The 13,461-nt window shown below is 35.6% G+C and overlaps 2 protein-coding genes across 2 annotated transcripts; both read right to left on the bottom strand.

The window, feature by feature from the left end:
• Nucleotides 1–2,776: 2,776 nt before the first annotated feature.
• LOC129941713 (actin maturation protease) lies at nucleotides 2,777–9,456 on the bottom strand. Its single transcript, XM_056050411.1, has 3 exons — nucleotides 8,569–9,456; nucleotides 3,148–3,244; nucleotides 2,777–3,082 (listed from the first exon to the last, which is right to left on the bottom strand). The coding sequence occupies exons 1-3, from the start codon at nucleotides 9,120–9,122 to the stop codon at nucleotides 2,861–2,863; spliced, it is 873 nt and encodes a 290-aa protein (XP_055906386.1). The 5' UTR covers nucleotides 9,123–9,456; the 3' UTR covers nucleotides 2,777–2,860.
• LOC129941714 (U6 snRNA-associated Sm-like protein LSm3) lies at nucleotides 3,527–4,145 on the bottom strand. The gene is made up of 3 exons (XM_056050412.1): nucleotides 3,988–4,145; nucleotides 3,814–3,921; nucleotides 3,527–3,749 (listed from the first exon to the last, which is right to left on the bottom strand). The coding sequence occupies exons 1-3, from the start codon at nucleotides 4,006–4,008 to the stop codon at nucleotides 3,573–3,575; spliced, it is 306 nt and encodes a 101-aa protein (XP_055906387.1). The 5' UTR covers nucleotides 4,009–4,145; the 3' UTR covers nucleotides 3,527–3,572.
• Nucleotides 9,457–13,461: the final 4,005 nt, after the last annotated feature.

Here is a 13,461-nt window from a genome sequence, read left to right on the forward strand (position 1 = left end):
CGCAGCCCGGAAAATGAGTCGCCATCAGTACTTCCAAGGACTCAGCTGGATGTCAACAATTCATCAGATTTCTTAAGTAAAGATGGATTACAATTACTTCGATAAGACTTTACTTAGTCTGGCAGAATCTTTTATGTCTTCAATCGACCAACAATATTCTCTCCAATCTCTGTTTTTTTGGCATTTTCTTTAGCTAGCTTATAAACTATAAGGGGTCTTTTCCTTAGGATAGAAAAATCTTCGTTCCACCAGAGAACGGCTGTATTTTTCTGGGCATGAAATCTTTCAGTTTTAACTGATGACTCAAAAATGTAATGGATTCCAGTTCGAACTTCTCTAATGTACTTTAAACATAGAAAAGGTCAGAACTTTCAGTTGCTTAAAAGAACTTTGGAACTTTAAGTTAAGGACTTTAAATTGAGCTCTAAGAATAATGGCAAATTTAAGTCCTTAAGTATGCTAAAAACTATGGCTCAAACGTTCATATTGTGTGAGAAAAGGTCGAAGCTTATTTAAAAAAAAAAAATCGGAAAATAAAACAATCTAAGTACATATGTATGTTTATTTCATTTCTTTTATAAAATAACATGAATCAATGCATTTTTTTATTCAGCTGCAAGAGAACTAATAAAAATCATTTCGGAAAGTTATTCGAACTGATGGAATTGAACCCGAATCTAGCGAGAGGTGTTGGAGAGTTTGGTTCTTCCAAAAGAAACCAAAAGGAAAATCGGGACCAATTGGCTACAACCCTAAAATCACTTGGGCCACCTACTCGCGATGGAAAAGAATGGCACAAGTAAATTTAAATTTGGAAAAAACTTATCAAATAAAACTTTTATTCATTCAACAGGTTTGGCTGGATTTTAAGCTAAAATCAAAAGAAAGCTTTTGATGAACAAAGACGAAGTGGCAACTGGTGGGGGTAAATACTCTCAAGTTTTCTTAACACCTTTGGAACAAGCTGTGGGTGAACTGCTTGGACTCGAGCAAGCTGTAAGGCCAGAAGGTATGCGCATTGGTTCATCTAGCCAAGCTTCAGAGGACTTAAATATCGGTTTACAAGACATTGATAATCTGAAAAAGGACGACTTCGCTTGTTACGAGGTCAAACTGCAACACAGACAGAGTTGGTAAAAACGGAAAAAGAGAAGTTAAGTTTTCTGTCCGGCATCGCCAGATATTCCAGAAAAAGTTACGAAATTCAAAGAGAGAACCTTGCTGTATTAAAAGCCGCTGAAAAAAAAAAAAAAACAAAAAAAAGAAAATTTTGATAAAAACCGTCGATATGTTGAATATTATCTAGAAATGGAAACGAAAAAAGCAATTTAATTTAAAAAAATTAAAACAAAATGTATTTTCTTGTACTTTTTCTTATATTGTAGTTATAAATAAATTATTTTGCTTTTTTTCTTGTTAAAATATATTTTTTATTTTTTATGAAAAAAAAAATAAACTTGAATTGCATCCCAATGTTATGCTTTCTGTTTAGAGAGATTCTATTTGATTTCTTCTGCGTTCGGCTTCTGCACTGCTTGGAGTTTCGAGTTGTATTTCTTCTGTTGGTAAAGTTATTCCTCTTCTACAATCTCAGGATTTGTAACTCGGTATTTCATACAAGGCAAAGCATGCATTCACAATTTCTTTTGCCTTTGAAGGAGCGGAATGCATTAAATTTCCTTTAATTTAAAAGACAGCGAAATCGACTCTTAAGAACGCCAATAGTCCTTTCTATTATATTTCTGCCTTTGGCGTGTTGCTTATTGATTAAAGAACTTACGTTTCTAAAATTAGTGAGCAAACAAAACGATAGTAGGTATAACCGGCGGCGGCGTCTCCGAAAATTAAGAACGACGGAATAAAAATATAAAAACTACTAAGGTACATTGAACGTTCTCTCCTTTGGTAGTACGTTTCAAGAACTGACTTAAGGTTACTGCAGTTCCATACAAAGGAATCATGGGTCGATCCAGGATATCTTGCGTCAGCATAGCAAATACATATTTTATGGTTACACGCCTTAAAAACTTGCATTAAAAAACAAAAGCTATTCTCAAGGAAAACAGTTACTATCATTGCGTTTAAACTGTAATATCCTTTTCTGTTAAGATACTGGTGACGCAATTCAATCGGAGCAACGATTCCTAACCTGGTAACCTGGCCGATGAAAAAAATAAATAGTTTAGTGCATTTTGTTTTTCATCGAATGAAATGTAGAGACTGATCCAGGTTGGACCTAATTTGTCTTCAATTGCACTCACAACTTCTTTTAATAATAAGGAAACCGAGGATTGTGACAGGTCTAAGTCAAAATCATTTCCTAAGCTGCTTTGATAACTCCCACTAGCAAAAAATCTAAAGGCACAAGCTAATTTTAGTATATCAGGGATTAAAGAGGAGCTTGCATTTTTAAATTGGCCTCAAACTAGTTTAATACAAAAACAAACGCTTCCTTATTCTGTCGAAAATATGATCTGAAACTTAAGGAATTAATTAGAATTAAAAGAACTTCCAGCACAAAATATTCTTTCTACTTACATATGATTAGGGAGTTCCAATACATTAAAGTGGTCTAGAATATTCTTGGGCAGTCGAAGTTCCTAACTTTGTTTCTGTTATTTTCCAACTCTTGCAATTATAGCTTATCAAAATTCAATTAAGTTTCCAAAATCAAACGATTTCGTCGTTCTAAAGGTTCCTTAGTTGCATATGTACGTCACCTTTTTCTTTAGCACTTCGTCTTTTTATTCAAGAGAAAAACTCAAAATAAAACACATTCAATTTTATTTTTGTTTGGTTTCGTTAATAATTTAATTTATCTAATTTTGTCGATGTTTCACAATTAATCAACTCTTAAACGTTATCTGACAATAAACGTTTCCTTATTCCATCCGCTTACAATAATCGCTTGATTTTTCAATCCTAATTCTCCGCCAATACCATCTTTGGGTAGAAGAAATTCACAATTTGGATAACCAATTGGTTGGGAAAATTCTTCCAAATTAGAATTACTAGCACTCAATGACTTCAGCGACCACACAGCTAGATTCTTTGATTTTCCATGACGTGCAATAACATAGAACTTTAAAGAAACAAAAATAAATAAATATTTTATTTTATTTAAATATGACACAAACATTCTGTTACCTCATCCCTTTCATCAATTAAGTATCCTATAATTAAAGCCCAATGAGCTTTATGGCCGTATTTTAAGCATGGTAAATTATTAAAGTCCGGATCATATCTAGATTTTGGAATGTTAAGGAAAATTTCGAAACAAATTTTGACATCATTATTTAAAATATAAAAAAATTGCAATTCTCAGTTTACAGCAAAGAAAAACTTAATAGCAAAAGGTGGACTTCAGTGAATAACATTTCTTTGAGCTTAGGAGGTAAAAGTAAAGATTTCAAATAATAGGACACATTCAAAAAGTTACTATAAGTAACATCGCATCCCAAAGTAATCCCCTTTTGGAATGACATGACATTTAATGTTAATTTTTAAAAAAGTAAAAACAATCACATTTGTTTATGTCTATCGTATATTTCATGAATTGAATCTTATAATAGTTAACCAGCGCGCATTGGCGGCGAGACGAGAATAACTCCATCACCACGAACAAATAACATTGGAATTGTTCTTTTGGCGGTCTTGTACACTTCTTCGTAAGTTTCCTCGTCGATTTCAACTGTGGTCACAGTTTCTTCAGCATCACCAAGGACCATATTTAAATGTTGATCAAAAGCCTATAAACAATTACACTAAATATTTGTATATGTGTATTTATATATTTAAATAGATTTGTTTTACATGTAATCTTCCACGAAGCTCCCGTTCGTTGCGCATTTTTACATAGATTTTCTCATCCAAACTGAGACGGATCAAGTCAAGTGGTTCCTTGACTGGAATGACTTGGATCTAAGATAGAAATTTATGATTGAATCAAAAATATATTTCTTGTATTTCATATTAACACTTATTTACCTGCTCTTCTTCAGTTGCCATTATTACTTTACTTTAAAAATGAATTATTTAAACAAAGGGAAAACTATATTCGGATAAATCGGCAAATTAAAACACACCGCATGTAAACAAAATTTCCAATTTGATTCGCAAACTGTCTGAACTGTCAGCTGTCACTTTTGATTTCAGTGATGCCACATCTAACAATTGTGCAGTGGGCTCTTGTACTAAGTACTAAGTGTTCAAATTCATTTAGCAGTGTCTTAATATTGGATAATTTATATTAGTTATAAATGTTTAAAGTGACGTTTCAGCTTTTAATTGAAAGTGATTTTATAGTTAAAAAATTCAGGTCAACTGCACATAAGTTTCGGGTTCAATACAATATCTTTATTTATATTTTAAATCTTTCAAAATCAATAATAGCTATAACTAGCTCCAAAGGACTCAATTTTTCTAATATGATTTGTTGTATAGAAAATTCCATGTACCAAACCAAATTTTATATTCCTCTGGATAAATTTAAGGAAAATATGAAAAATTATGTTTAGAATGTCGAATATTAAGAGGTTTAATACAATTGCTAGGAAAACTATTCATAGGTGTGAAATTAAGCGTCGATGAAAATAATGAAATTTAAATACTTAGTTTTATTTATTAAAAGTCTGCTTTTACACAACGCCTGACGACTCACGACTCACATGAGTGCGAAAAAGAAAGCAGATGTAAGAAAATGAGATGCAAACAAAAATTTCCGATGAGTCTCGAGCACATTTTTAGTAGACTCACTTTGAAGTTTCTTTTTTCTCATATTCGTTTAGTTCTTCACTGTTCTTTTTCATTCGATTTTCTTGTTGCTGGGATAAAAAACATAGAATTTGTTTGAAAACCAGAAAAGTGCGTAACTCCCATATTACCACGTTTTACAGGAAAGCAAAAGAAAAACAAAAAAGTTTAATGGTTAATGTGAACAAAATAGGGATTCCCGGTTTAAGGGATTGTTATACAAATATATGGGCATAGATTTTTCCACAGAGCTCGGCTGGTACACTTCTACTTAAAAAAGGCTGTGATAGCCCGATCTGGTAGTTGGTAATCATGTACGACTTGCCTGTTGCAAGGAATTTCAAAGTGGCTGCCAGTTTTTCTGTCGGTGGTATTGCGTCCCTCATCAAAGTGCTGGTTTTAGTTATGTCACTACTGACCATTATCAAAACCAGCTGAAAAGTTTCGTCCGACATCCTTAAATAATTAAAAAATGAAGTTTTGCCGTCTGTTCGAAGCTCCCATGCAATGAAGCTGAACGAACTATGTTCTAACTTTTTTTCTCCAAGTCTTAACCCAGAGTCTCCTCTGCTTTGCTTTTTCACATTTCAAAGCTGTTTTCTTACTTCTTATAAGGAAAGTCAAAAGTGAGTCGTGTGTCAACGTGTAATAGGGGACAAAGAAACCATTGCAAGATATTTGTAAATTGAGTACAAATTATTAACATTAACATTGATATGAAAAAATTATTTCGATTTGATTTTTACAGCGGTTGTGAAACCGTTAGTGAGAAATGACCAAATAAATTCATCACTCATTGAAATCAAGATCTTTTTTTGGCGTTTTGTTGTCAATTGATGTCAGTTGAATTTTTCTTATAAACTAACTAAAAGTAAACAACAATATTTTGCATATGATACAATATATTTGATGTCAACATCTGTTTTTGTTAACGAGGTTTTTAGTCAGAAACCAATTTTTATCAATTTTAAAAGCAATTTTTGAAAATTTGTATTTCTTATAAAAAATAATACCGATATTAATGGAACATTTTCTTATGTTAAAAACAAAATTCAACATAGAGTAAAATGGTTTTGAAGCCACAACCTTTTAATTTTGGTAATAAATAAATGTTAAAAACAATATATAATATAAAAAATTCTCATGTCACTGTGTTTGTAATTGAACTCCTGGGAAACGGATCGACCGATTTTCGTGAATCTTAGCGCACATATCGGCCAGGGTGGATAATCTATTTTTCATCCAACTAAATTTTTAATTTTTATATACAATTCCCCCTCAACGATCTACCCCTATTTTTTATAGACTTTAATTTTGTTTGCAAGAAAATTTTTGTTAATTCTGTCATGACTTAGAATTAAAAATGTTTATTCTGTCATGGCTTAGAATCAAAAATATTACTCTGAATTTAATATTTTTTTTTAATTGGGTTCGATATTACGCTTTTTATATTCCCGTTTCTTAAAAGCCCGGTTTTCAAACCCCTTTTTTATCATCCCGATTTTGCAATGAAAGCTAGTTGTTTAATTTAAAAAATCGTGTACACTTTTTCTTCCAACTAAAACTTTCAGCCTGCAATGCCACGTATTAGCATTATTTTGCGTTTGCGGCATTTAATTTTCTGTACTGTCTAGAAACAAAACAAATTACAAAATTATTATATTAGAAGTAGTTTTACATTGAAACCTTTGACACCTATTGTTATTTAGTTTAATGTATGCATTTAAAAATTATTGATTGGGATTTTGAATAAGCGAGATTTTAAAAAATCTGTATTTTTGACATGATTTTGCTGCCGAAACACCAGAGGACAAAAAACAAATGTTTAACAAACATAACTGACCCACTTCAACGCAAATTGACCCAACTAAACGAATGTAGACCGAGTGAAGACCAAACTCTTATTTGGATGGACGATCTTAGATATTTCAACGAAAACTGATATACCGACCAAAAAAAAGAGATCAATCGGCATCAATGAGTAGTACCCGTGGCATGATGGTTAGTGTGTTGGACTGTCATGCAATTGGTCTTGGATTCAATTCCTGCCTGTGCCACCTTAATTTAAAAAAAAAATAATTGACAAAAAAAAGGAATTGACAAATCCTTCAAGAGCAATTCTTGTCATGAAAAAGTGCTTACTCAAATTAGCCGTTCGGATTCGGCCTAAAAATTGTAGGTCCCTTCCATTCCTGACAACAGTACTCGCACACAGGAATGGTTGAGAGTCACTAGGCCCTGGTTTACAACGTAGAACGGACTGTTGCGCTACCCAATTTGATTTTTTTGATCGGCATCAATGAGCATCAAATGGCACCCGAATTTTCAGTGAAGAAATTAATGAACGACGTTATTAAAGCACAATTTTGAAAAAGAACTACAAAGGCGAAGAAGTTTTGATTTCTCAGATTCCTTTGATTCCGTACTACATAACAGAATAACAAAAATGTTGTTTCTGAAATATTTGGTTTAGTTAATTATACCAATAGTTTAGATAGGACAACGACGTAGCACTTTTTTTTATAAAATGAAACTAGTTTAAAGGTTATATCTTAAAATTGTGACAAGATATTCGAATCAAAAATCAATTTTAACCAACTTTTTGAAGAGTTTCTTAGGTTTTTATTCTCTGTGAAAATAAACCTTTACTTTGATTTTTCTGACAATTTTATAATGGAGGCAATATGATTTTTGTTTGAAAAATCCTCGAGGTGAAAAAATTAGTTTTCATCATCTCTAAAATCTTTGATTAAGATTTTAAGAACCTTCGAATGCCGATTACATTAATTTCCTATGGGAAGTTAGAAATGGATAATTTTAATTATAATTTATTTTAAATTTGTCAAAATGAAATGAGAACTAGACGCTACTAGCGGTAGTGTAGATTGAGCGGAAATATGAAGAAACTTTTGAACTTGTTTTTGTGTATTTTGTCAAACTATATAATAATAGATGACCGTAAGGACTAAAATGTTTATACAAAATAAACCGTATCCTCTTAAAAAGTTAGTAAATCTCAGTACAATGGGTGTAATTAAAATCGTTTTATTATATATTCTAAGTGTTTTTGGATGCTGCTTCTTCGTTAGCCATGAAAAATGTACGCTTTAGATTTACAGCTTGGTTCAGCAATTCCGAATAATACCAAAGCCTTATAATAATAAAAAAATATCAAAAACAGAAAGATTGGACTTTGCATTACTAAAGAAGCACCCTGCATTTAAAATAAGCCACATCAAACTTCCTTGCCTGCTCTGGAGGTAAAATGGCAGAGGTAAACAGTCACGTAACGTGGGAACATTAATCGACTAGCAGTCCAAATCTGTTAATTCAATGCTTTTATATTTCAGAAAGAACTCATTAGCGAACCCCTAAATTAAATGTTGAGAAGTTTTAGCTTGTTTTGTGAAATTGTGGGAAAAGTTGAAATATTATTAGAGTTTTCTTGTTTCTTCTTTTTACGTAAAACAAATTTAAACATTAATTTTTCCCTCACCAACAGCGAGATATTTTAATTATGTACTAAAAACACTCCCTAAGAAATTGTCCCAGACAACATATAAAATAAAATGGCAGCATTGCTATATAAAAGAGACACCCGAATGTCGAGACTCGAATGAGTTCGAAATTCAATTTCGAAAACGATGGCCGAATGTCACTTCACTCTATGCCAATTCACTTAATTTGCTTTGTTTACAAAATTATATTAAAAATTATTCCATTGTAATTCTCTGTAATGTCTGATTATGAAAAAAAAATATTGTAATAGATTAAAATTATCTTTAAATAAGAATTAAATTAATTTAAAAAGGATACGCAATGAAAATGCACGCACCATTGAGTAAACAATCTCTGACCTTGGCACAATTTAGTTGACCTTCGTACATTTGACAATCGAATTGGGGCATTTCGCTTCCACCTGCCACCGTCGCGGTCGTCACCGTCGTCGTCTTCGATCCGTCGTTATCTCGGTCGGTCAATGTATCACAAATCAATTTAAATAGATTTTTGGCACTAAACATCTCACCGTTATTGGTGTAGTTAAGTTGTTTGGCTTTTTTGAGAAGTTCCTCCGCAGTTGGATTACCATTTAGGAGCATACTTAATGCGGCCAATCCGCAGGTTGGTCCCTTTTGGAGAATGCTCGGGATGTTGTTATATCGGCAGGCTTTGGGTGGTGCGTAGGTGCAAACCTTGCACAGAAAACAGGCCTTTTGTAATTCTGGCCAGGCATCTGCCCAGCTGCATTCGTCGATGCCACAGCCCGTGGCATGAGTTGGGAAGAAATTTTTGTGCCGGTTGGGTGTGAAATTAGCCATCACCGGCGGAGGAGGGGGTGGTATCGAAGGCAGATTCGTTGGATTCGACATTTATAGATAGCACTTTGTTTGTTTTTACTTTCTACCGACACCGATACAACTCACTTCGAACGCAAAATTGTTTGACTACATTTGACAAGAGGAAATAGAAACACCTTCAACGTGATACGGAAATAAACAACAAATACACAACCAACAAATAAGAAATCACACAAAATCTAATTTGACATTTGGCGTTTAAAGAGTGACCAGTGCTAGCATAATCGTATTCCAATAGAGGGCACAGAAAACAATTAAGGTTTTTGTCTTTGCTACATTATTGGTTTGAAAAGCAGATGGCGACTGTGCCAGTGGAGAGTGAAGCTATGGCATTTCCGTTTCCGCAGAAGCAATAAGAAAATTCGAATTAACTGTCATAAATAATATGTGTAAAACGTAAAGGTCAGCCAGAGAAAGTATTATTATTTTGTGTTCAACATGTTTTTTATAAATAAAATTGTTAATTTCTAAATGAGAATAAAATGATTTCAATGAAAACCAATTGACCCGAAGTTTATATGGAATTAACCTTGGGTTTTAATATTAACAATAATATGTAAAGTAAGCCTATACAGTAGAGTCTCGAAAAGATGAACAGATATAAAACAAGCTCGTTCATCTTTCCAAGCATTGAGAGTCATTTTAGAAAAATAAATTGTTATACATAAGGCATTGAAGCACAATTTTAAGGAACTTATTGTAAAGGGCTTAGCACCTTACTAAGTTGCAAATTGTTAAATGTTTAGTAATTTACTGAGAGACTCTAAAATGTTTAACCTTTGTTTTCCTTTTTCTAACTAGTAAATTGCTAAAACTAGCATCAGAAGATTTCTTAACATTCCTATTAATTGAAATTCCCAAATGTAGATAGGATCATTCCATTGACCGCTCTTATAAGATTAATTGCAAATTGCTTAAAGTTACATTTAATGATTTTAACTTTAGCAAGTTGTTAGGAGATATGTAGTAGGAAGGTAAAGTCGTTATTGCTTTCTCTTTTAAGCAATAGCTTACATGTGCATGCCCCAACAGAGGAGAAAGATGAAGGCACCAAAGACATATTCTTCGAGCTCTTGGACAATACATATGAGCAGTGCCCTGGCTATGACATTAAAATTGTCTTAAGAGATTTTAATGCCAAGCTAGGAAGAGAAGACATCTTTGGTGGGATAATCGGGAGATACAGCCTGCACGACACCACCTCCGACAACGGATTCAGGCTGGTCGATTTTGCTGCGGGGCGAGACGTTCTCGTAGCTAGTACGCAGTTCACGCATCTCAATATCCACAAGGGGACATGGAAATCTCCTGATCAATCAACCATCAACCAGATTGACCACATTGCGATCGACGCACGACACTTCTCCAGTATCCAGGATATCCGAACATTCCGAGAGGCCAACATTGACTCGGACCACTACCTCGTTGTAGCCAAAGTACGGCTACGGATATCCCGATCCAAGCCAAAACGAGGAAGTACTGTAAGAAGATTCGACGTTAGACGGCTACTAACGCAAGAGACTGCCATGTCCTCTTCCGATCGAGTATCTAGTAACCTCTTAAAGAGTCCAATGTCGACTGCATTAAGCATTGAAAATCAGTGAAAACATTGCCTTGCAGCCATCAGAGATGCCGCCTCTGAAGTGCTAGGTTTCACACGGGCACCACAGCGAAACCCCTGGTTTGACGACGAATGCCGGCAAGCGCACGCAGCGAAACAAGAAGCATACAAAACGGCGCTGCACAAAAGGACTAGAGCTGCTCGCGAACTCTACGAGCAGAAGAGGAGAGAGGAACACCGGATTCTTAGATGGAAAAAAAGAGAGCATGAGAAGCGCGCGATCGAGGAGATAGAGGGATGTCACAACAGAAATGAGGTTCGTAAATTTTACCAAAAGGTAAACAAAACCTCCCAAGGGTACCAGCCACGAACCGAAGCCTGTAAAGACGATCAGGGGAACATCGTAGTAGAACCGCAGTCCATGCTGAGAATATGGAAAGATCACTTCTCCAAATTATATAACGGCGATGACGAACGGAATTCCGCTGTAAGGGAGATAGAACCACTCAACCTCGGCGACGCAGATCCTCTAAACTGCGCCAACTACAGAGGCATCAGTCTCCTTAACATTGCGTATAAGATCCTCTCTGCCGTATTATGTGAACGTCTGAAGCCATTCGTCAACAACCTGATTGGTCCTTATCAGTGTGGCTTCAGACCAGGAAAGTCCACTATCGACCAAATATTCACACTACGGCAGATCTTGAAAAAAACCCAGGAGCTTCAAATCGATACCCACCATCTCTTTATCCATTTTAAAGCCGCGTATGACAGCATCTATAGGGAAGAGCTCTACCGAGCAATGTCTAGTTTTGGCATCCCTGTCAAACTTATCCGTTTGTGCAGAATGACGATGGAGAATGCACGCTGCTCTATCAAGGTCGGAAAAGATCTTACCGATGCATTTGATGTCAAAAAAGGTTTTAGACAAGGCGATGCACTGTCATGCGACTTCTTCAACATCGTTCTGGAAAGAATTGTGCAAAACTCAACCGTAAACACTAGAGGCACAATCTTCCAAAGATCCATCCAATTACTCGGATACGCAGATGATATTGACATAATTGGAAGATCAAAGCGTGATGTCAGTGGAACGTTTTTGAGCATTGCGACGGAAGCGAAGAAGATGGGTTTAGTGGTCAATGAGGGCAAGACCAAGTATATGCTGTCATAAAAAAAGGACACTGAACGACGACGACTTGGACAAAACGTCACCATGGACAGCTATAACTTTGAGGTAGTTAAGGACTTTGTCTACCTAGGCCCCGCTATTAATGCAGACAACGACACCAGCGCTGAAATCAAACGAAGAATAACTCTTGAAAATCCCTTCTTCTTTGGACTTCGAAGGCAATTGAGAAGTAAAGTCCTCTCTCGAGCATCTAAAATCACCATCTTTAAGACACTCATCATCATGGTTCTCATTTACGGCGCCGAGGCCTGGGCCCTGTCAAAGAAAGATGAGAGCGTCTTAGGATGCTTCGAGATAAAAATTCTTCGGGTGATTTTTGGTCCCGTACGCATAGATGGAGAATGGAGGAGAAGATATAACGACGAACTGTACGGGCTGTACAGTGACACTGACCTAGTTAGCAGAATTAAAGTCCAACGGCTTAGATGGCTAGGTCATGTAGAGCGGTTGGACATCAACGCTCCAGCCTGGAAGATCTTCGAATCCAATCCCGAGGGACGGCGCAGTAGAGGAAGACCGCGACTCAGGTGGCGCACGCAGGTGGGAGAGGACCTCAACCAACTTGGCGTGCGAAACTGGAGACAGCTAGCTATAGACCGAGCTGGCTGGAGACGCTTGTTGGTTGAGGCCCAGGTCCACCCCGGACTGTAGCGCCACCTTAAGTAAGTAAGTAAGTTACATGTGTCGATACATCGGTGTCTCACATTGCTCTACAATCTTCGGGCTGATGTTGATAGTTGAAAAACCATTTGCTGGTTTAAATACTTCCTCTAAGGGTCTTGGGTTCAATCCCTGCATAAGCCATCTAAAGGTCTTTTCGTTGGTCGCCCTTATATTAATAGTCCTTAAGTTTGTACCAAGCTGCTTGAAGACATGTCAGAGCGTCAAGTAAATACATTTTTAACACCATCTTGACAAACGGCTTGTTCGGTGGTGCAACTTTATGAGCCTTATGACATATTGAGCCATTTGAGGAATGAACATTGTGCGAAAGCAGCCATCATCGCCTTAAAGTTAATTTTGGCGAATTATCAAGAATAAGTATAGTGACTTTTCTAGAAAGATTATTATTCTTCATGATCTTTCGTACCTTTAAAGAAAGTTCTACACAAATAACGCAAGTTACGTTTTCAAATCATATCCACCTGTGAAAAAAATTCAGAATGAGTTAATGTACGAGTATGTCATTGGAGGCCTAACTTTTTTCAAGCCCCTGGGATTTTTTGCTTATCCAACTGTCTGAAGTTTTAACATGTACTGCCAAGTGCATACAAAAATGTAAAATGATCTTTTGCAACTTTTCTTCCGGTAGCTTGTCTTTCTCCGGAGGGGACAATTGTGTTGGGATCATTTGCCAAAATAAGACACTCTTATATGAATTATACTGTGTTTATCCGGTTAAGAGCAGGACAACGTCCTTATTAGATTTTTTTTTTCACTGATTGCTAGAAGCCCAATTCAATATCAAGCCTTGAAATTATTAAACCGTCCATCACCTAAATTTTGGCCAAGGGTCTCATCACTATCCCTGCAACGGGAACACGTCGAAACCATCTTTATAAAAAAGCTACCGCTTGCATTTTCCGCATTTCTGATTT

The sequence above is a fragment of the Eupeodes corollae genome, chromosome 1 (genome assembly GCF_945859685.1).
Source record: "Eupeodes corollae chromosome 1, idEupCoro1.1, whole genome shotgun sequence".
Taxonomy (NCBI): domain Eukaryota; kingdom Metazoa; phylum Arthropoda; class Insecta; order Diptera; family Syrphidae; genus Eupeodes; species Eupeodes corollae.

Excerpts from the sequence above, each read along its gene's own strand:
- LOC129941714 (XM_056050412.1), bottom strand. The coding sequence starts at position 4,008 with ATGGCAACTGAAGAAGAGCAG. Across the intron at positions 3,922-3,987 it reads TGGCAACTGAAGAAGAGCAG|ATCCAAGTCATTCCAGTCAA; the intron begins GTAAATAAGTGT and ends TTTCTATCTTAG. Across the intron at positions 3,750-3,813 it reads AGCTTCGTGGAAGATTACAT|GCTTTTGATCAACATTTAAA; the intron begins GTAAAACAAATC and ends AATTGTTTATAG.
- LOC129941713 (XM_056050411.1), bottom strand. The coding sequence starts at position 9,122 with ATGTCGAATCCAACGAATCTGCCTTCGATACCACCCCCTCCTCCGCCG. Across the intron at positions 3,245-8,568 it reads GGTGCGTGCATTTTCATTGC|ATATGATCCGGACTTTAATA; the intron begins GTATCCTTTTTA and ends TCCAAAATCTAG. Across the intron at positions 3,083-3,147 it reads TAATTGATGAAAGGGATGAG|TTCTATGTTATTGCACGTCA; the intron begins GTAACAGAATGT and ends GTTTCTTTAAAG.